Source organism: Canis lupus, chromosome 19 (assembly GCF_048164855.1).
Source record: "Canis lupus baileyi chromosome 19, mCanLup2.hap1, whole genome shotgun sequence".
In the NCBI taxonomy this organism is placed as follows: Eukaryota; Metazoa; Chordata; class Mammalia; order Carnivora; family Canidae; genus Canis; species Canis lupus.
The window spans coordinates 54,063,460-54,083,842 of record NC_132856.1 but is presented as its reverse complement, the minus strand read 5'-3'; the positions used below and the strand labels follow the sequence as shown (position 1 = coordinate 54,083,842).

Below are 20,383 nucleotides of genomic sequence, written 5' to 3'. Positions count from 1 at the left end.
AGGGGATGGATGTGTTAACCAACCTTATCGTAAAAATCATCGTGCAATATAGTCCTGGGTCAAATCACTACAGTGTGCACCTTACACTTACACGATGTTATATGTCAATTATACTTCAATAAGGTGGGAGGACACGGATTCCACACCTAAGGGAAATCACTCAGTGTGTGTTTTTCTCCTTCTGACTTACTAAGCGAGGCTCCGTGTGCATCTGCGGAGAAGACCCTGCAGGACAGGGCACCGCACAGAGTGAATGCTTCATAATGTCACCTTTCCCTGCCATCATGTTCCCAGCATTTCCCTGGCCACCAACAGGGACTGGGACTCATGAGGAACTGTGGTCATTCGAGGGTGGGGAGCCCCAGCCGGCACCTTGTCTTCCCGGCCTGTCCCCCCCAAGCGCCCCAGCCCTGGGGACTCCATCTCCGGCTCCCCCTGGCACAGAGCCTTCCCACTCGCTGGGCAATTTCTTCACTCCAGGGGCCTTTTCACAATATTCTTGGCAGCTGTTGGTTAACTTGTGTTTTAAGATTTTGAGTAACTTCAGAAAAACAAAAAAGGGAAGCTTGCCTTGCCTCCTCACTGTCTGGGTTCCCCTGGAGCTGACATCCTGCACTCTTCTTGCATCCTGGAGCTTTCCTCGCTGGGCTCGCTGAGTCACACTCACTTCCTGTCCCTGCCCTGGGGCCACTAAGCCCCTGCCTCCAAGTAGAAGGCACTGGGGTGCTTCTTCCTCTGTCCCTTCCTCTGCCAGGGTCCCAGCTTTCACCCCCTGGCCACCGCCCCTCCTGCCCAGCTGGCAGCTCCGGCCTGCCCTGGAGCATTTGTTTCAGTTGAGCAACTTCCAGACCACAAACCTTATCCCTCCCGTGACTTGGAGGAGATATTCTAGAAGAAGCTCCCTGCACAGCACGGATGGAGAACTCCCCCTCTAACGCGTTCCTGAGTGGCTCGGTTGGTTGGGCGTCTGCCTTCAGCTCAGGTCATGATCTTGTGGTCCCGGGATCGAGCCCCACATTGGGGTCCCTGCTTCATGGGAGTCTACTTCTCCCTCCCCCACTGCTTGTACTCTTTCTCATTCTCTCTCAAATAAATAAATAAAATCTTTCTAAAAAATAATTAAAAAAAAAAAAAAAACGCATTCCTGATCCTGAGACTATCCGTCCTCACTTCTCATCCCCTGGGAGAAGGGGAGGGGTAACCTCAGACCCTCCAAAGCGCTGATGTGAGAAATCCTTTTTGCTCACTTTGTGGGGCCCTCCCTCTTCACCTGCCCAGGGCCGAACCCCACTAGAGTGTTAAATGATAATATTATTATATCCATAATATATTATGATGATGATTATCATTAGTCAGCCAGAGTTTCCTGGATGCTTCCTATATGCTTACAGGGGGACCACCGGTCACCTTGAGGTCTGTCTCCACCCCAGACCCCCCCGCTAAACTCACATATCCTGCTGTCTCCTGGGGATACTGCAGATAGCACCTATGAAAATGTATCATGCTGTTACTTTCTGCACAGTCCAACTAGTTGCCAAGGCACAGGTCATTTGAGAAGGATCCCAGCTAATTCCAGTGGAAGATTAATAAGGTTGGAAATAATCTTCAAGAGAGTGAGTCCAGGGACACCTGGATGGCTCAGTGGTTAAGCTATGCTTTTGGCTCAGGGTGTGATCCTGGAGTTCAGGGATCAAGTCTCACATCAGGCTCCCTAGGGGAGCCTGCTTCTCCCTCTGCCTATGGCTCTGCCTCTCTCTCTGTGTCTCTCATGAATAAATAAAGTCTTTAAAAAGAGAGAGAGAGAGAGAATGAGTCCAGGTATTGAGACTTGATGGCTGGCACCTCCAGCTGAACCTGGTCCAGGCTGTAGCGCTAACCACCTGTGGACCTGAGGACACAGCATGGTGGGGACAGATGCTAAGAACAAGTTATATAGGGTCAAAAAGAAGCAGCCAGCCAAATCCAGAATGACGGCAGGACAGGAAGAGAACCCCAAAGAAAACACACCAAGTTGTGATAAATGTCCCGAGGAAGTAAAGCATGGGGACATTTGAGCTAAAACGGGAAGGAGGGAGGATGCGAAGATTTGGGGGAAGAGCACTGTAGGCCAAGAGAACAGCAGGTGCAAAGGTCCTGTGGCTGGAACAGTGTGGTGTGCTTGAGAGACAGCAGCAAGTCCAACACTGCTTGAGCCACTGAGGGAGCCAGTGGGGAATGGAGTTGGGGGTGGGGGGAACCTTGTAAGACACAGAGGAAGGTTGGATTTCATTGAATCCTTCAGAGGAGGGTTCTGAGAAGTCTCAGTAATGCAGGCGGAGGGCTTGGCGTTAGGCCTGTGGTTGCCAGATGCTTTGGCCCACAGGGGTCCGCGAATGTTTTTTTCTTTTTAAGATTGTATTTATTTATTCATGAAAGACATACGAGAGGGGCAGAGACACAGGCAGAGGGAGAAGCAGGCTCCATGCAGGGCGCCGGATGTGGGACTCGATCCGGAACCCTGGGCCCAAGGCAGACGCTCAGCTGCTGAGCGGCCCAGGCGTCCCCCAGTATTCGTGGAATCCAAGTGTCGGTAAGTCGGGGGTGCTACGCCACCAGCTGGGCACGAAGGAGGGCCCTGCAGAGGCCGCGGGCGGCGTAAGCGACGGAGTCTGTCGGCGCGGAGCTCGAGCAAGCGCTGACCTAGTTCTCGAAGCTTCAGTTAGGGTCACCCCAGCTCCCGGTACCCGCGTGAGAGCCAAGAACTCGGGAAACTGGGCCACAGCGCCCCCTGGCGCCCGCAGCGCCCCCTCACCTGAGCGGCCCCGCGGGGAGGCGAGTCCGAACGTCCCAGGTCGGGCTCGGGCTCGGGCTCGGGCTCCGGCTCCCGCCCCGCGCAGGGCAGCCGCGCAGCCGGGGGTGGCGGCGGGCGCCGCCGGGGTCCCTGCCCGCGCCCCGTCCCCTGCACGGCCTTGCACGTCCATCGCTCCGCCCCGGTAGGAGTTTCGCGTGAATCCTAGAAGCAGCCTTGCTGGGAACTGGAGTGTTGAGCGCTTTCCGGGGCCCCCACCCGCAAAACTGTGCCGGCGATTTTCCTGGGAAGTGTCCTTGGATTTCCCTGAATTCTCAAAAGGATCAGTGACTTAAATCAGGGCCAGGTCCCCCGTGGGCGGTGGGGAAGGGTCCTCCGGGTCCGCTCTCAGCCCACGCCCTCTTGGTCCGGGCCCCACCCGCCCTTGCTCAGATCCTGTGTGGCTCCCCCGGCAGGGGCTAAACCCTCACCTAGGCCCGGGGGGGGGGGGGGGGGAGGGGGGGGGAGGGGTGCTGTATGGCTCTCTTCAATATCCTTTTTACTCCATCTCACTCTCTTCCACATAGAAATGTGCCCTCCCTCCCTTCCTTCTCTGACTCCTCTTCTCAACTCCTCCTCCTCCTCCAGGAAGCCTTCCTTGACTGCGCCCACACTGGCTAGATTAGGGCATCCTCTGGGCTCCCACAGCCCTCTCTGCCGCTGTCCGCCTGGCTCTGTTTGTGCCCCAGGATAAGGGTCATCGTGTCTCACTGCCGCTGTGAGATTCCTAGCTCCTTTTAGCTGAGCGTTAGGGGCTGAATTGTATCCCACCTCCCCCCCAAACACCCGGCAATTCATGTTGAAGTCCCAGCCCCCAGCACCTCAGAATCTGACTGTATTTGGAGAGAGTCTTGTACAAGATAATGAAGTTGGGCAGCCCCGGTGGCTCAGCGGTTTAGCGCCGCCTTCAGCCCAGGGCGAGACCCTGGAGACCGGGGATCGAGTCCCACCCATGTCCAGCTCCCTGCATGGAGCCTGCTTCTCCCTCTGCCTGTGTCTCTGCCTCTCTCTCTGTGTGTGTCTCTCATGAATAAATAAATAATCTTAAAAAAAAAAAAGATAATGAAGTTAAAACGAGGTCATTAGGGTGGGCCTTAATCCAGCATGACTCGTGTCCTTAGAAGAGGGGATTAGGACACAGCGGAGCAGAGGGCCAGCCACGTGAGGACACAGGGAGAAGTCGGCATCTCGCTTCCATTCGCCCAGGTGAGCGGCCTCAGCAGGAACTAACCCCGCGGACACCTTGATCTTGGACTTGCAGCCTTCAGGGCCGTGGGGGAGTACATCTCTGTAGTTTAATAAGTCACCTCTGTTATGCCAGGCCTAGCACCTCGTACACCCTCTGACACCCCCTGCAGTTCCAAGCCCCTGCGAACACCCTGGGGTGGGGAGGGGGATGAGCTGGGAGGGTTCTAATGCTCTGCGGTGGGAACTGGGCCTGGTTTGCTGCATGCCTGTCTTCACCCCAAAGCACTCTGATCCCAGAAGCTGGAGAAGACCCCTGGCCTCGTATGGCTCCGGGGCTCATCAAGACAGTTCTTGGAGTGGGGGTGGGGGTGTAGGTGGCGGCGGGGGTGTGTGTGTGCAGGATGCAGGGCCCATTCTGCTTGTTAATACTAGCAGTCCTGGGATGCCTGGGTGGCTCAGTGGTTGGGCTGGGCGTCTGCCTTTGGCTCAGGGCGTGATCCCCGAATTCCAGGATTGAGTCCCACATGGGGCTCCCTGCAGGGAGCCTGCTTCTCCCTCTGCTTATGTCTCTGCATCTCTTTGTGTCTCTCATGAATAAATAAATAAAATCTTAAAAAAAAAATACTGGCAGTCCCATCAGTAGCCAAGAGGACGCTAGTGCCAGCGGAGGAACAGCAGCTGACAGGCTCTCATGCCATCAGCTTTCTGGCATCATCTCTATCTCCTCTGCAAAGTGGCTGCCATTACCGGCCCCACATTTTGGATGAATGGAGAACCCAGGAAGCCGGCCAAGGCCTTACAGCTAGTCCATCGTGGAGCCAATGTTCAAACCAAGCCTAATTCTTAACCTTCGCCTTGGCTGGAGACTCCCTGTGGTAGGACAAGAGTGAGGAGGGGGGCCCACGGGGGGCTGGCCCAGGACAGCTCCCTCAGAAAGAAGGCGAGGTGGGTGCTGGCTGGCAGAGAGAAGGGAGGAATTTATTTCTCTGGGAAGGGAGTGGGGGCGGTCAAGGCAAGGCAATGTCCTCCAGCTTCTGGTCCAGCGTCTTAAGGTCATCCAGGAAGCGGGTGGGGGTAAGGATGTGCGAGGAGCCTGTGCAGCAGGGGAGGGTTGGGGAGGTGGGTCTGCTGCCTCAGGACCTCCAGCTAAGGTCCTTGGGGAAGCAGGCCCTGACTCTGAGGACTCAAGAGTTTAGACTCCTTAGAAACATAGGGGTCCAACCCCCAGGTGACCCCTCCCCTGGGAACCCAAGCCCCGGCCCCTCAGAACTCAGGAATCCAGCTGCTTGCCTAGGGCTCCCAGACACTGGCCCTACACAGGCTCCAGGGTTTGGGGATCCAATTGGAGTCCACTGTCAGCCCTACCCTCTAATGCACCTGCAAGGCCAGCCCCAGCACCCAGGGGTCCCAGCCCTGGCTTCTCACCAATGAGCACCTCCCACTTGCCATCGGTGGCCCTGGTCACCTCATAGGCAGCCCTCATCTCTGACATTGCCACGCCGCCCATGACATAGATGATGAGCCGGGGCCCTGCCCGCATCTCCACGCCGGCCTTGTTCTTATGCCAGTGGCCAAAGCGGGCGCTGTGCAGGAGGAGGCGGGCAGGGGTCAGTCGAGCAGGAGACTCCCCCACCCCATGAGACACCCCTCATCTAACATGGGCCTGGGGGCTTTCACCTGACAGCAGCCTGGGAGCTGGACGTGGGGGCGGGGTCGGACACGAAGGGCCAGAGCTTGCGGTCCAGCCGGTCCTCCACGGCATCCTGGAGCCAGGGAGGGAAGCTTAGGAGAGGAGCCTCAGGTGAGGGGGCCCAGGGTCCAGGCAGACAGGGCCACCATCTGCATTTCTAGCCCCGTGGAGACCCAGGAGTCCAGGTACCCAGGTCCATGGGGAGGGGAGGGGCAAAGCTGCTGGGCCCCCGAGTGGGTAGGGAGGTGCCAGGTTCCAGAGGAGCAGCAGGCAGGAAGCTAGGAGCCAGGCCCCTGGCCTGGTCCTTTTTGCCATTGCTGCTTTGGGCTCCCAGGATGGGCAGGGGTGGTGGTGGGGAGGGTGTAGGGGGAATAAGGGGATTTCCCAGGGTGCAGTGGGGGGGGGTGCTGCAGGGGAAGAGAACAGAGGAGGGCAAAGGAAGGGCCCAGGGTCTGGATAGGAAATGAGGCTCCCTCCTCAAGGTGCCTGCTGCTGTCCCAATTCCTTTGGTGTCATCTTGGGGCACCTCCCCATCCCCCACCCCTGCAGAGTAGATCAGATGCCAGGGGGATGCCCATAATGAGGGATTTTCTCTTAAGCCCTGAGGCTTAGCACCGTGACATGAAGAGGACCGAGCCACCACCTAGATCAGGACTTGGAGGTGGTAGGGGAGAGGGTACAAGGGTGCAGGGGTGTGCAGGGGGAGGTCAGGTCCCACCAGTGGTACCTCCATCACGTCCTTGATGACTGGGGTCCAGCGGGACAACTGATAGGTGGGCTCCAAGCGCTCCCTCCGCTCTAGCCGGCTTGAGGTCCCCGGGCCCTGGGGGGGGGCAGTGGGATGGTGGGAGGATGGGGGAGAAGGAGGCGGGTCACAGATGGGTCTGGGTGCTCCCCTGGCTTGGGGGAAGGATTGCAGAAAAAGATAGAGAGATGGAACAGAGGAGTGGAGAGAGAGGGAGGAAGGAGTAAGAGGGAGAGAGGGGGCCAGAGGGGGGGGGAGGGAGAGGACGGGAAACAAGAGGGAGAGAGAGACAAAGCCAATGAGACCAAGATGTGTGGCAAAGAGAAAGACAGGAAAGCCAGGTGGGGACAGAGGTGGAAGGGCTTGGAGAAACAGGGAACCCGGGAGGTGGGGGACAGGGAGACAGACAGGGGGCTGGGAGAAAGAGGAGGGACAGGTGAGGGGGACACGAGAGTCACCCCAACAGTGGAAGCAGGGTCAGGGGAGGTGGGACACACGGGGCCAGAGAGAGATAGGAGTGGCTAAGCAGACAGCTGAGCACAGGAAGCTGCTGTGTGGCTGTGTTTATGTGTGTGCGTGTGTGTGTGTGTGTGTGTGTGGTGGTTCTCTGAGTCCTCCAGGACCCTACAGTCGACTGTGGGCCCTCATCCCAAAGCTGGTGACCCTGGGACTCAGGCCACAAACCCCACACTGCACCATCACCAGGACCACGGTGCTGACTACACCTCATCCTCTGCTTATCATGTGATCCATGACTGGGGGGGGTGGGGGGGTGACACCGCTGCGGTGCCCGCTGGTCCCCAGACCTGATCCTGCACAGACCTCTCTGTCCTCCCAGAGCCACACCATGCCTCGAATGCCCCAGCCCCGTGATGTGCCGTCTGCCCCCCAGGACCCAGGCTCTGACTCTCCCAGGCACCCCCATGCCCACATTTGCCTTCTGCCCAGTCTGTGACCCTACAGCTTGCTCCCGGCATACCCCAGGGTTGGTGACCGTGCCCCCCAGCTGCTCCAGGTTCCGGATGAGGCTGCTGTGTGCCTGCACATTGGCATGCTGGATCAGCTTGGCCAGATTCTCCTCACTCACACCTGGAAGAAGAGGAGGGTGGGCTTCTGTGGATGGGAGTCTCATGGGGGGGGGGGGATGGCTCAGAGACGATGGCGGGGGGGACAGAAGGTACGGACAGAGGTGGAAGGGCTGAGAAACAGGGAACCAGGAGGTAGGACACAGGGGATTCCTGGGTTAAGGGGCTGGGGGTGACAAGAGGAGGTCCCAAGACTGTCCTCAGGACCGAGGGAGCCACTGGGGCAGGTGTGAGGAGGATGCTAGAATCCTGGATGGGGATCCTAGAGCAGAGAGATGGAAGTCTAGAATTCATTGAGGGGACCAAGTTTGGAAGAGTCACAGATTCGGGAATCTCTATGTCAATGGAACCCTCATGTCAATGAGAGTTTGCCCAGATTGATAGAGACGGGGTTCCCAGGTTGGAGACGGGTATATCTGTGGGGTCGGGTGTGCCTGTTGAGTGGAGGCATGCCAAGGTCAGGAAAATCATGGGGTTGAGAGATTCCCAGGATCATTGCAGACCCCCGTGAGTGGGGGTATCTGGAAGCCTCTCCATGCCCCCAACCCACCGTTCCGCAGAAGGATGTAGAGCAACAGGACCCGGATCTTGTCATAGGCTGGCACGGCTGCATCCAGCAGCACAGGCACGATCAGCTTCATGGCATCCTTGATCTTCTCACCCTCTGTGTCTGAGCCCATGGCCAAGTCCTGCGGGGCAGGGGGGTGTGGGGTTCCAGAGCTAGGGTCCTTGGCAGGACCTTGGGGACCTGCTTCTTCCTACTACCAGGTCTCTGAAGGTTTCATCCCGGCGGGTCAATAGGCCCTGCCCTTTGCCAGGCCCCGCCCCTTATCCGGGTCCTATTTTCCTGTGGACCTGCCCACCCCCATAGACTGCACCCCTGTCCCGGGACCGCCTCTCCCCAGGCCCCTCCCCTCTCACAGGCCACACCTCTGCGGGCTCCTCCCCTGCGGGCCCAGCCCCCTCCCTGAGGCCCCACCCCGTCCCAGGCCCGCCCCACCTGCTCCACCCCGCACAGCTTCTCCACCGAACCCTTGAAGTGCTTCATGCAGTCGTCCGCTAAATGCAGGTGCGTAGAATACTGCGGGACGGGAGGGGGGGTAACAGAAACTGAGTCCGAGCCAGGAGCCTGGCCGCAGTGCGGCGGGCGGGGGGGAGGGCAGGATCCCCGTCCCTGCTCACCTTGTTCAACTCCTTCTGGTACTGCGGCATCTTCTTCAGGATGTGGGACAGGTCTTTGATGTTGGCCTGCGGACAGGGAGGCTGTGAGGCCGGGCCTGCCACCCCGGGTCCCCCTCCAGGCTCTGCCCTCCCCCCACCATGAGGGCAGGGGCTTCTCCTGCCCCTACCTTGTCCGTGGTCAGCCTCTTGCTCTCACAGAACGTCTTTAGAAGCTCCGTGACCTTCCTGGCGGTGAAGAGCGGGCAGGGGTGAGGTCGGGGACTGGCACCGGGACTATAGTTTGACAGCGGTGTGTGTGTGTGTTGTGGGGCGCGGTGTCACACGGCCGGGGGGTGGGAGCCAGGGGATACACGTGGCCCTGTGCCAGGCCATGTGTAAGCCCACACTGAGGAGTCTGGCTGAGGAGCGTTTCCCCAGAACCAAAGGCCGAGGACCCGGCCCACGGGAGGAGGGGGCTGGGGATACAGGTGGGGACCACGTGCAGAGTGGCCCACGCCCTTGGCCTCCCCGTGTGCACGCACTTGGACACATCGGCGATGTGCATGTGCCGCAGCTCTACCCACAGGTCATCGTCCTCATCCAGCAGCACAGCCTTTTCCCGGGCCTCACTCAGCCCCGTGGTCTCGTACCTGCAGGAAACAGAGGGTCAGGCAGCTGGCCGGGGGCCAGAGACCCAGGAGGTGATGGGGGGGCAGGCAGGGTTCCTGGGATCCGCCCACCTATATGTGTCCTGTTCGATGTTCAGCAGGTCATAGGCCATGGCCTGGAATGTGAGCTCATGCAGCAGCGGGGACACAGGGTCGGCCCCCCGGTCCACGATGAGTAGCTGCGAGCGGGTTTTCTCGGGGCCCTGGGGGTTGGCAGGGATGAGGACACTGACCCTGTCCTTGGCTGGGGCTTCACCCTCACCTCCCCAGTAGCCCCCCTTACCTCTCCCAGACTGGGATTGTCAGCCTTGAAGGCATTCAGCTTGGCCAGGACGGCATTGGCCAGCTGAGCCGTGACCTCTGGGCCCCTGGGGGTGGGGTGGGCAGACATGGGGTCTTAGGCATGGGGTGGGGGAGGGCCAGGTCACCAGAGGTCAAGGGATGGGGTTAGGGCTGGGAGTTGGGACCAGGACTGGGGTCAAAAGTGAGGTTAAAGGCTGCATGAAGAATGGGATCAAGGTTGGGGGTGGCACCAGGGTGGGGTGCCCACTTGCGGTAGCGGATGGCTGGGTACTCCTGCAGCGTGGCGCACAGCGTGGCGATCTGCTGGGCGAGGGCCTCAATTTGCCGTGCCCGCTCCCCCACCCGGAAGGGGCAGTAGAGGTTGTAGGTGCTGTGGGGGGCATCCAGGGAGAACACCTGGGAGGACACAAGTGCCACCGCTACAGGTGTACACCTGGCTCAAGAGCAGCCTCCAGCACCCGCTGCTCCCCGGGGCCTCCGCCAGGCTCTGGAGCCTGCTTTGCCGTCCAGGAGTCAGGCCAGCCAGCTTCCAACTCATGCCTGAAGGAGGTAGAGAGATACCCCAGCCCCCTCGCCCTCGGGCAGGACAACTCGGAGGTGCGCTCTGTGCCACCCCTTGGTGGGGGACACTCCCATGGCAGGTGCCCACGGCAGGTGAGAACCCATGATCCTCTGTGTTGGCTAACTTTTTCTTTCTGGCCCGGTGTCCCCTTTACTTGTTCCTGTGTCTGTTTCTGAGGGAACCCAGGACATTTGGTCACAGACCCCCACCCCCACCCTGGGCTAGCCTGGGCCTGTACCTGGGCTTCGTAGGGGAGGAAGGCCAGGTGGATCTCCTTCAGCGTCTTCACCACCTTCGCTAGACGTGAACGGCTCAGCTCAGTGAACAGGGGCTCAGGGCAGGCTGGGTGGGCAAGAGGGGGCATCAGACGAGAGTGGCCCCATGCCCTGAGCACCCCCTCCCACCCTGCCCCCAGCTCGCTTCACTCACTGTCAGTGAAGAAGATGTGTGCTGCTTTGTAGGTGAAGGTCGGGGTCCCCCGGAAGTCTGCTATCAGAGCCTGTACTGACTGGGGGAGGCAGACCATTGCCCAAGCCTGGCCCTGCACCCCCAGAACCCTGCCCCAGCCTACCACCCACTGCCTGTACTCCCGACATGTGCAGACACGCACAGAGGCATGCGCATACACACACACACACACACACACACACTCAAGCTCACATAGGCACCTTCTCTGTGGGGCTGAGCAAATAAATGGCCTCCAAACTGGGGATGGGTTCTCGGCGTTTGTTGATGTCTTCAACAACTAGTAGGAAAAGAGAAAGGGCCATGTGTAGGTGGCATTGGGGCCAGGGCTCACGGAGGATCTGAGACTCAGAGAGTTGGACACTAGGGCAAGAGGACAGAATGCTAGGGCAGGGGGAGCTGTACTCCATCCGGCACCTATGGGAGGTGCCCGTGCATGGGTGGCACAGGTAAGAGTTACATGGGCAGGGTTCTGTACATTCAAATCACAGCCCCACCCCCCTGGGAGTTTCCCATAGGAAGTTATGCATTCTAGCGGGGCTCAGACTGAGTTCACTCTGGGGGGTCCTATGTTGGGTTTCACACACAGGGGCTACATAGTCGGGGAAGCTGACCCCTTAGGAGTTGCAGCTGGGGAGTCCTGCCTGGGAGGTCCACCTGTCACAGGCTCCCACACTCAGGAGGGGGAAGGGCTCTACATACAGCAACCTGCATATTGGGGAGTTCTGGACAATCTTAGGGCACCCCATACTCAGGTCCCATCTCAGCAGCATGGGGTGGGGGTGTCCACTCACTAGTAATGCCCTCAGCTAGGATGTCTGACATCTTGCAGCAGGAGGACAAGATGCGCATGCTTGGATGGTCCATGATGAGTACCTGTCGGGACAGATGAACAGAGGGGCTGATGGACGGATAAGAGGGAAGGGGGGGCTACAGCTGCCCCCGAGGTGGGGCTGGGGTGGTGGGAAGGACTGGCAGCTTCAAGAGCCGGCTGGGTGGGAGGACCCAGGACCTGCACCTGACCCCACGCTGTCCCAGGCCCAACCACCCAACCACCTGCCCCCAACAAGCCCCCCTCCAGTGGCCTCCTCTGGGAGTTCTTGTGGGTCCCACATTCAGGGCCCCCCCCCCCTTGGGTCGGGACAAGGCATTCTGCCAACACCCTACCTTCCACTCCCCATCCTTTTTGACACTCCGAATGACTCCATTCAGAATTTCTGCAGGGAAGGTAGGGAGGACTCAGGATGTCGGGTTCTCTGGCCCCAACATGCTCTCAAGCCTGCTGGGCCTCGGGGCTGGGCCTCCATCTTCTTTCCTGTTTGTTTTCCTCTCCCCTCAGTCTTGTGAGGCCACCCCTGAGGTCACCCCCAATTTACAGACAGGGAAATGGGTTCAGAGAGGACACGTGACTAGCCTAAGCACCCTCAGCCCTAAAGGGCTAAGTGCCTGGGGCTTAAGTAACCACTCAATAAACATGCCTTAGATGAATGAAGAGGGGCGCCAGGGGGGCTCAGCGGTTGAGCACCTGCCTTCGGCCCAGGGTGTGACCCCAGGGTCCTGGGATCGAGTCCCGCATCGGGCTCCCTGCAGGAGACCCGCTTCTCCCTCTGCTTGTGTCTCTGCCTCTCTCTGTGTCTCTAATAAATAAAATCTTTAAAAAAAAAAAATAGATGAACGAATAACTGAAAGCCAGAGTTCACATCCAGGTGTCAACCGTCAGCTTCCCCACCTGCAACCTCGAGCCCTCCGGGTGGGGACATGGAAGCCAGGCCACCCCCGCTCCACCTTCATCAATTTCCTTGCAGGACACCCGACTCCCTCGCTCTGAGGCGGGCCTGGCTTCCCCCCGCTGGCCCCTGTGTGGGAGGCTCCGTGTAGGGTTGGGGTGCCGGGGTTTCGGCGAGGGCGGAGCAGAAGGGACGCGGTGGCCCCGCCCGCTGAGAGTGTCATGTCCACTCTTATCAGGACCGCCAGCGCGGGAGGCGCAGGAAGGAGGTGCAGAGGCCGGAACCACCCGAGATGGGGGCAGGGGCGACCTCGCCCCTCTCCCCGGAGCCCGGGCCCGCGCGGCCTGGACGCCCGAGTCCTCACGCCGCACGACGTCCGCGGGGACCCGGGAGAAGGACGGCGTCGCCCCGGCCCCGGGCCCGGCCACCGGCCTGGCCACGTCCCCGAGCCTCACTCCGACTGGGGTCACTGCGCAGCGCACCCAGCCCGGGCCCTCCGAGCGTCCAGCCCCGCCCACTGTGCCAGGCTCGGGCACCCGGCAGTCGGGGCGTCCAGCCGCGCTCCCTGCCGGCCCCCCGGGCCCCCCGGGGGTGCGCGCCCCGGCGCCTGCCCAGGCCACCCCTAAGCCGACCCCCCGGGGTGCCCGGAGTCCAGTCTCCGGCTGTTCGGCTCCGGCGCGGGAGAGCCGCGACGTCCAGCGGGACCAAGTCCCCGCCCGCCCCCTCGAGGATCAGGTGCTCGACGCCCGGCCCGGCCGCCGGGCTCCCGCGGCTCGCGCACCCCGCGCCCCCGCACCCCCAGGAGACGCGCACTCACTTTCCCCCACCACCGCCTTCAGCCCCGAGGGCGCCATCTTCCCCCAGGGGCGCCGCCGCCGCTTCCGGGTCTGTCCCAAGGTGGGGGCGTGGCCCGCGCGTCGGCCACGTGGGCCCCGCCCCCCGCGCTGGCCCCGCCCCCGCGGGCCCCGGAAAGGCGGGGCTGCACCTGGCGGCGGGGGTGCGGCGGGGGTGCGGCGGCGGCGCGAGAGGGGCGCCCCGACGGCACAGGCGGCCGCGCGCTCGGCTCCCCTCCCCTGCTTGCCCCTGTGTGGGGCAGCGGGGTCGCGGGGTCGCGGGGTCGCGGGGAGGCAGCCACCAGCCACCCTGCCAGAAGTTTCTCCGTGGCTGACCGACGCTGTGGGCCTACCCGGGGCCGCGGGGCCTTAAGCCCGTGACCCACTTACCTTCTGTTCCCCAAAGGGTAGCAGCAGGTGGACAACATTTGATCAACCCACGAGGAGACCTGGAAGGAGGTTCGTTGAAGCGAAGCCGGCACCTGCTGTGTGTCAAGGACCTGTGTCAGATTCTCACCCGACGCTCTCAGGACCCCTGGCGGGGAGTGCGGTGTAGACGACGAAACCGCGGCTCGGCAGGAGCCTTGTCTGGAGCCACGGGGTGAATAGGCCCGCGGGGATCTGAGCCAGGTCTCCGTCCCTGGAGGGCCGCTTGTCAAAGCCTTGCCCTCACCAGGTGCACACACACCCTCACGGGCTGATAATCGCGTTCGTCTTCTGATGAATCCGTGGGCTTAGCGGCATGCTCAACCCCTTGCACACTTACATACACACTCGATTCACGTTTGACTTGAAGTTTCATGGCCCGCTGCTGCTGTGCGCTGGCGTTGTCACAAGGAGGGCACAGCCCATTCAAAAGAGGTCCCATATTTCAAGTGTGATGCACAGGTGTGAATGCGGAGTCCGGAACTGGTTCCTTCATTTGGCCATCTTTATTAAGAGTGGGTCTGGTGCCTGGCCCGTTGCCACTTACCTGGGACAGGCAAGAGTAAGACTAGGTTTGCCATCTTGCAGCAGGAGGTCAAGATGCGCATGCTCGGATGCTCCATGATGAGTACCTGTCCGGATGGATGGACAGAGGGGCTGATGGACAGGTAAGTGGGCAGAAGGGGCTACAGTTGCTCCGGAGGTGGGGCTGGGGTGGTGGGCAGTTAAATGGAAGGGAGAGAGAAAATGATCAATCAATTCTGCTCTAGAGGAAATAACCAGTGATGTGATAGCATGTGCCACGTTGCGAGGGATCATTTATTGTGTGTGATCCCACAGGGGGACCCTGATAGGGTGGACTTTAGATTTAACCTGAACGACATCAAAAAGCAGCCACGCAGCGGCGATCCAGGCAGAGAGAAGCAAGAGTTGTGGCTGGAGGAGCACAGGGAGTGAGGGGAGCTTGGAGGGGCTGCAGAGGCCAGACCTCTGTGGAACAGGGTAGGACTGACTCAGTCCAGTTTGCCGGGGATTGAGAGGCTCCCAGGACACAGGGCATCCAGTGCTAAAACTGAGACAGTCTTGGGCAAACAAGGATAGCTGGCTACTCTAGGTAGGATTTGGAGGGTTTCTTCCATTTTTTCCTCCCTCCTTTTCCTTTCTTGTTTTTTTTTTCTTTTATAGCTTTATTGAGATATACCTCACGTACCATACAGTTCACTCACTGAGTGTACAATTCAATGCCTTTTAGCATGTCGAGAGGTGTGCTTCCATCTCCAATTTTAGAACATCCCATTATACTCCACAGTGGTTGAGTTATCTCCTGAGGGCAGTGGGGGCCAAGGGAGAGTTCTGAGCAGGGGAAGGAGGGGAAGGATGGATTGCAGGGGCAAAGGGAGGAGCTGGGAGGCCATGAGACCCCCCTTTAGCTTCTCCGCCTGCCCCCTGGAGGTGAAAGTCCGGAGGGCTGGCCACTGCCCACCATACTGTGAGGACGACCGGGATCTTCTGCTGTTATGGACTGAATGGTATCCTGCCCACCCTCCCCCAAGACAGGTTGAAGCCCTAAGCTCTGGTACCTGAGATTGTGACCTTATTTGTAAACAGAGTCATTGCAGATGCAGTTAGTTAAGAAGTCACGCTGCAGTAGCATGGGGCTCTAACGCAATGCGACTGGTGTCCATGTCTTGTGACAGCCATGTGAAGACAAGGACACACAGGAATGTCACGTGATGACAGACGCAGAGATCGAAAAACTGCAGCGACCAGCCAAGGAACACTGAGGACTGCCTGCAACCTGGAGGAGCCAGGGGGAGGAAAGGAAGGACCTTCCCCCATGGGACTCAGGAGCTGGCACTGCCAACACCTTGACTTCAGGCTCTGGCCTCCAGAACTGTGACGGTGTCTGCTGCTCTAAGCCAGTTTGTGACTTTGCTACGGCAGCTCCAGGAAATTAGTACACCTGTGGAAGAGCAGGGCATCTCACTGGCATCAAGGACTTGGGGGTGTGGGCAGGGTGTGGCTGGGGGCCCTGGATGGGGGGACGCTTGCCTGGGGAGGAGGACCGAGCTTTGCACTTAGGCAGGTGTGATAGTGCAGCCCATTTATTCTGAGGTTTTAACTGGTTTCCAGGAAGGTGTCTTGGGTAGGGGATAGGGTACAAGTGGGATCCTCCTGGTGGCACCCTCTCCCAAGGCACTGAAAGAAGGGTATAGCTGCTTGGGGGGAGGGGAAGGGCTCAGGGCCAGGGACTTTCCTCCTTGCCTCCCATACCCATGCACTCAGATGACAGATCTCAGGAGAAAGCTCAACATGGCACTGGTGGCAGGACAGGAAATCCCAGACCTTCTCGCGGCGCCTGGGTGGCTCAGTAGGTTAAGTGTCTGCCCTTGGTTCAGGTCATGATCCTGCGGTCCTGGGATAGAGCCCCTGAGTGGGCTCCCGGCTCACCAGAATCTGTTTCTCCCTCTGTCTCCCCCTGCCCCTACTGCTCATTCTCTCAAATAAATAAAATCTTAAAAAAAAGAAAGAAAGAAAGAAAAGAAAGAAAATAAAAGAAAAGGAAAGAAAAGAAAAGAAAAAGGGAAATCCAAGATCTTCTTATGTTAGGGCCCGCGGCAAGCAACCAGACCCAGGGACGGTGAGTAGGAGGGGAGGTCTGGAGACAGAGATGGAGCTAGTTGGCCTGGTGGTGCCTCAGTGGCCCTCAGGTCCAGCTTCTTCCCCTACTACCTGCAGATGGCAACTGCCTCTCTAGCAGGGTGAGATCATCCTGCAGCCTCCCACTGGTGGGCTACAGATCCCACCCGACCTGTCCGATGGCCTGTCTTCTCCCAGTGGGACCAGCCAGCCCCTGCTCCCCATTGTGGGGATGCTCTCTGGCCTGCTGTTGAGCCCCACCTGAGAGTTCTTGGGGCCCAGTGAGTCCTGCTGGGCAAGGTCCAAACCCAGGTCACCCAGTGTCCTACCCCTGCAGCAGCACCGGCATCCTGCTACAAAAACAATTATCTGGATCATCTTTATGGGGCTTAAGCGTGGGTGGGAGCAGATGGGGCGTGAGCTGGGGATTTGGGGCTGGGTATCCACTCCCCCACACACACACACAACCCAGTCTTTTAAAAAGCCTTCTCTGGCACAGGGCAGGGACAGAGGCCAGCAGAGAAGTGGACGGGACCCAGGGGAGGGGAGTGGGGACAATGATGGACCAGGAAGAGAAGGTGGATGGGAGCTCAGCCCCCTGCATTAAGGTAAGCAGATCCCACCGCACACATCCCCAACTCAAGGGCCTGTGAATGACAAGACTAATTAGTTTGTAGGGCACCTAATTAGCAAGCAAGTCTCCTGGGACCCCTGACCCAGTTGCCGCCCAAGGAAGTGCTAGTGGGCATGAGGGTCCAAGCGCCTAACCCAGCCCCGGGGCAGAGGTCAGGGCTGTCAGAGCTAACCCCTGTCAGGTGGGGGATGCTGGGATTTGGGGGTGGCCCCTGGTATGTTTCTCTGGCTCATGTCACAGCCCCTAGGCCACCATGCAACCAGGGCCCCAATTTAGAACATCAGGATGCTGGCACCAGCAGCCTCTCCCTTGAGGCAGCACCACGTGAAGTGGCCCTGCTGCCCGGGCCCCTGGGGCAGGGGCCGGGATTGGGAAACAGGCTCAGGTCTCATTCTGAGCAGCTCTGCAGAGCAGCACATTGACGGAGACTATGGTGAGAGCCGGGGAGGGGAGGGGAGGGGTTCCCCAGCTGAGAGGCCAGCTGGACTGAGTGTGTCTGTCTCTCAGGCTGGCTCTCCAGACCAGGAGGGCTTCTTCAACCTGCTGAGCCACGTGCAGGGTGACCGGATGGAGGAGCAGCGGTGCTCACTGCAGGCGGGGCCCGGTCCGACCTCCGAGAGCCGTGAGAGCGGGCAGGGGGGTATGTGGGATCGGTGTGATATCTGGGGGCATGAATGGGGCAGGGCATGGGGATCCAGGGAGAGTGGCCATCTGGGGGGCTGGTGGGCAAGTCTGAAAGTGAGCTGCAAATGGAAACACTGGGCAAGGGATGGGAGGGAAAGAGACAGGGAGTGCCTCCTAGAGAACTTGAGTGGGGGCAAAGGAGCGAGTTAGGGGCTCCAGCTTGGGCTGTGTCCCCTGGAGTCTGTGTATATATTCATCCCCACATGCCTCTGCTTAAAGCAGAGAGTGGCCCTGCACCCGAGATGGACAGCCTCATGGACATGCTGGCCAGTACCCAGGGCCGCCGTATGGATGACCAGCGTGTGACAGTCAGCACCCTGCCTGGCTTCCAGCCCATAGGCCCCAAGGTAGGTGACATTCTGCTGGGGCTGAGCAGAGACCTGTGGGGCTGAGCCCTCTGACTCTGCCTCCCACCCCCAGCCAGGAGTAAATGGGGCCTCACTATCCCATCTATCCATGACTTGCCCCCTAGGGTGAGTGCCTGGTAAGAGTGCAACCCTGGGTCCCTGCCAGTCACAGGATCCTGGCCCATCCAATACCCAGCTTTGGGTTGTAGGACAAACGCCCACCCTTTCTTACGCAGGGCTGAGAGGGGCTCAAGGTCAGGCTGGGGGCATGTTAATGTCAGAGGAGCTGCTGGAAGTCATGGCTCTTGCCTCCCTGTCTCAGGGTTTCAGGGAAGACAGAATGAAGGAAGACACTTCCAAGGAAGAGGGCACATTAGTTTATACACAGGACACACGCATCCATGCACTCGTGTGTGTATGACACACATATGCATGCATAGCCTGGGTTCTGATCAAGGCCCCAAATACCACCCTAAATGTTGAATAACTATGGTACACAGAAACTGGGGGATGGTAGGAGGCAAACAGCAGGAGGTGGGACACCTGCACCCTCCCCCAATGTTTGGGTCACCTCCAGCTGGCACTGCCCTTGGTCCCTCCCTCTGGCTGACCCCTCTTCATTCACAGGACGGAGTGCAGAAACGAGCTGGGACGCTCAGCCCACAACCCCTCCTCACCCCTCAAGACCCGACTGCTCTCAGCTTCCGTCGGAACAGCAGCCCCCAACCCCAGACACAAGCCCCCTGAGGGCCCGAACCATCCTGGGCCCTCCTTGGCCCCTGAAAGCAGACAATAAAACACTTCCACAAGAAATAAGAAACTGTGTGTATGTTATTTCCTGGGTGAAGGGGCTAGGACTCAGGAGCTCTGCTGGGCAGCGCGAAGGAGCTTCTCCTCCCGCTGCTTCCGTATCCTCTCTTTGAATTCTTCCAGCTCCCGGCGCTGGGGGTGGAGAAGGAGGGTGGAACAGGAAGGGAGGAGGACACACACCTCAGGGGCCTGGACCCCCTTCCCACCACCCTGTCCCTTACTCCCCCAGGACACAGCTTCAGAGTTCAGCGCCTACACTGGAGACTCCATGCCAATTACAGCGAGGGCCCGAGTGGGGCCAGCTTCAAGTTTCAGGAAGAGGGCAATAAGGAAACCATATGCCCCTCCGCTCTCGGTTCTCTCCTCACGACCGAGAGCAAAATTTTCATTCAAACTCATCATGGCCACGGGGATCCAGGTTACCTCCATCCCTTTAGGGGGAAGAAGAGTATGATACTTACTTGGTCCTCCTTCTCAGGTGGCCACAGCTCCCTCTGTGGGAACAAAATAACGGCTGGAAGCATGAGCCAGGAGCCTCCAGACACACCCCCTTCCCTGTACGGCAGGGCTGGCTGGTGGAAAGGGGACATTGGTCCCCAGCAGCTGGGTGCTCCAATCTCTCCCCCACCCCCTGGAAAGAACCCATGAATACTCTCCCTGTGCCCACCTTGCGCTGTATGACATAGTCCTCAAACCACTCGGCCTGATTGGCAATCCAGAACATAGCGACAGGGAAGGTGAGGTAGAGTGTCATCTAGAAGGGGCGGGGGATAAATGGGCAGAGCCAGGGATTAAAACCCCTTCCACGATACGCGTATGTTGCTCAGAGCCTGGAGGACCATCCTCCCGCAGTGCCAGGAGTGCCTCTTCAGGGCCCCCCAAGAATCGCACAACTCCCACCAACCCGGTAATAATAATAATTCAAGAGACCTCAAGTCTCCCCCAAATCTGGGAAACTCCCTCTCAAACACACACACACACACCCTGACTCAGGGTACAAATCCTCGTACTAAAATCAAAAGCCTCCTCGTGAAACCTCATTCCCCACCCGCTCGTCAGATCCCTGGAGCACCCCCAAGCCTTGGAGTCTCTTCCCCTAAACGTAGGGGTCTCCCTATCAGAAACACACAACCACACGGAGCCCCTGAGCTTCCCCAGATCTCCCCCAGGGTCCGGAGCCTCCTTCTCGGAGCCCCCGTCGCCGGACCACTCCTCTCCGAGGCCCTCCCTCCCAACAGCCCTCCCCTAACCCAGCGCCCCGCCGCTGGGGCTTCCAACCCGAAAGGTCCCTCTCCAAACACAGACGCCTTCTCCCCCCGACATGGCCCTCTCTTGGAGTCCCCCCCTCTCAGAGCCTCCTCCCCAGATCCCAGAGGAGCCCAATCGCCGCCCGGCTCCGAAGCTCACTGACCCGAAACACCTCCAGCTTCACCCCCATCTCGCTCCTCCTAGGCTACAAAGCCGCTTCCGCCCAAAGTCGACCCTCCAGCAAAACGGCAGCTCATTGGACGTTCGCGGGCTCCACTGCTGAAGCTGATTGGTAGAGGGGCTTCGTGATGACGTCATCTTCGGGGCCTCGTCTCTGCTT

At 59.5% G+C, this 20,383-nt stretch overlaps 3 protein-coding genes across 13 annotated transcripts; 1 reads left to right on the top strand and 2 right to left on the bottom strand.

Moving 5' to 3' along the window:
* Positions 1 to 4,972: 4,972 nt before the first annotated feature.
* On the bottom strand, positions 4,973 to 13,344 carry STXBP2 (syntaxin binding protein 2). Of its 2 annotated transcripts, none has more exons than XM_072787447.1 (19): positions 13,239 to 13,344; positions 11,862 to 11,911; positions 11,489 to 11,570; positions 10,898 to 10,974; positions 10,659 to 10,737; positions 10,468 to 10,571; positions 9,915 to 10,063; positions 9,648 to 9,732; positions 9,437 to 9,567; positions 9,239 to 9,346; positions 8,885 to 8,942; positions 8,718 to 8,783; positions 8,536 to 8,616; positions 8,086 to 8,224; positions 7,430 to 7,539; positions 6,433 to 6,528; positions 5,693 to 5,778; positions 5,441 to 5,598; positions 4,973 to 5,108 (listed from the first exon to the last, which is right to left on the bottom strand). In XM_072787447.1, exons 1-19 carry the CDS (start codon positions 13,273 to 13,275, stop codon positions 5,023 to 5,025), a joined length of 1,782 nt encoding a protein of 593 aa, XP_072643548.1. In that variant the 5' UTR covers positions 13,276 to 13,344; the 3' UTR covers positions 4,973 to 5,022. The 2 variants fall into 2 exon arrangements, with proteins under 2 accessions (XP_072643548.1, XP_072643549.1); XM_072787448.1 differs by lacking the exon at positions 13,239 to 13,344 and adding an exon at positions 12,173 to 12,269.
* Positions 12,216 to 20,354, bottom strand: PET100 (PET100 cytochrome c oxidase chaperone). Of its 5 annotated transcripts, XM_072787455.1 has the most exons (6): positions 20,207 to 20,354; positions 19,463 to 19,549; positions 19,257 to 19,367; positions 14,228 to 14,312; positions 13,645 to 13,739; positions 12,216 to 12,345 (listed from the first exon to the last, which is right to left on the bottom strand). In XM_072787455.1, the coding sequence occupies exons 1-5, from the start codon at positions 20,231 to 20,233 to the stop codon at positions 13,687 to 13,689; spliced, it is 363 nt and encodes a 120-aa protein (XP_072643556.1). In that variant the 5' UTR covers positions 20,234 to 20,354; the 3' UTR covers positions 12,216 to 12,345; positions 13,645 to 13,686. The 5 variants fall into 5 exon arrangements, with proteins under 5 accessions (XP_072643556.1, XP_072643559.1, XP_072643558.1 ...); XM_072787457.1 differs by lacking the exons at positions 12,216 to 12,345; positions 13,645 to 13,739 and having other exon boundaries at positions 14,062 to 14,312; positions 19,257 to 19,289; XM_072787456.1 differs by lacking the exons at positions 12,216 to 12,345; positions 13,645 to 13,739; positions 14,228 to 14,312 and adding an exon at positions 18,799 to 18,927.
* Positions 16,146 to 18,805, top strand: PCP2 (Purkinje cell protein 2). Of its 6 annotated transcripts, none has more exons than XM_072787452.1 (5): positions 16,146 to 16,321; positions 16,820 to 16,928; positions 17,462 to 17,576; positions 17,861 to 17,985; positions 18,613 to 18,805. In XM_072787452.1, exons 1-5 carry the CDS (start codon positions 16,284 to 16,286, stop codon positions 18,730 to 18,732), a joined length of 507 nt encoding a protein of 168 aa, XP_072643553.1. In that variant the 5' UTR covers positions 16,146 to 16,283; the 3' UTR covers positions 18,733 to 18,805. The 6 variants fall into 6 exon arrangements, with proteins under 6 accessions (XP_072643553.1, XP_072643552.1, XP_072643551.1 ...); XM_072787451.1 differs by having other exon boundaries at positions 17,858 to 17,985; XM_072787450.1 differs by having other exon boundaries at positions 17,462 to 17,594.
* Positions 20,355 to 20,383: the final 29 nt, after the last annotated feature.

Bases quoted from the DNA above. Each gene is read 5' to 3' on its own strand.
- STXBP2 (XM_072787447.1), bottom strand. From the start codon at position 13,275: ATGGCGCCCTCGGGGCTGAAGGCGGTGGTGGGGGAAA. The intron at 10,064-10,467 runs GTACAGGCCCAG...GTGTCCTCCCAG, and splicing joins TCCTCCCCTACGAAGCCCAG to GTGTTCTCCCTGGATGCCCC. The intron at 6,529-7,429 runs GTATGCCGGGAG...GCCCCCCCCCAG, and splicing joins GCACGGTCACCAACCCTGGG to GGCCCGGGGACCTCAAGCCG.
- PET100 (XM_072787455.1), bottom strand. From the start codon at position 20,233: ATGGGGGTGAAGCTGGAGGTGTTTCGG. The intron at 19,550-20,206 runs GTCAGTGAGCTT...CGCCCCTTCTAG, and splicing joins TGAAGCTGGAGGTGTTTCGG to ATGACACTCTACCTCACCTT. The intron at 14,313-19,256 runs GTAAGTATCATA...CCATCCGGACAG, and splicing joins CACCTGAGAAGGAGGACCAA to GTACTCATCATGGAGCATCC.
- PCP2 (XM_072787449.1), top strand. From the start codon at position 16,284: ATGTTAGGGCCCGCGGCAAGCAACCAGACCCAGGGACG. The intron at 16,322-16,819 runs GTGAGTAGGAGG...TCTCTGGCACAG, and splicing joins AGCAACCAGACCCAGGGACG to GGCAGGGACAGAGGCCAGCA. The intron at 17,986-18,612 runs GTAGGTGACATT...CTTCATTCACAG, and splicing joins TCCAGCCCATAGGCCCCAAG to GACGGAGTGCAGAAACGAGC.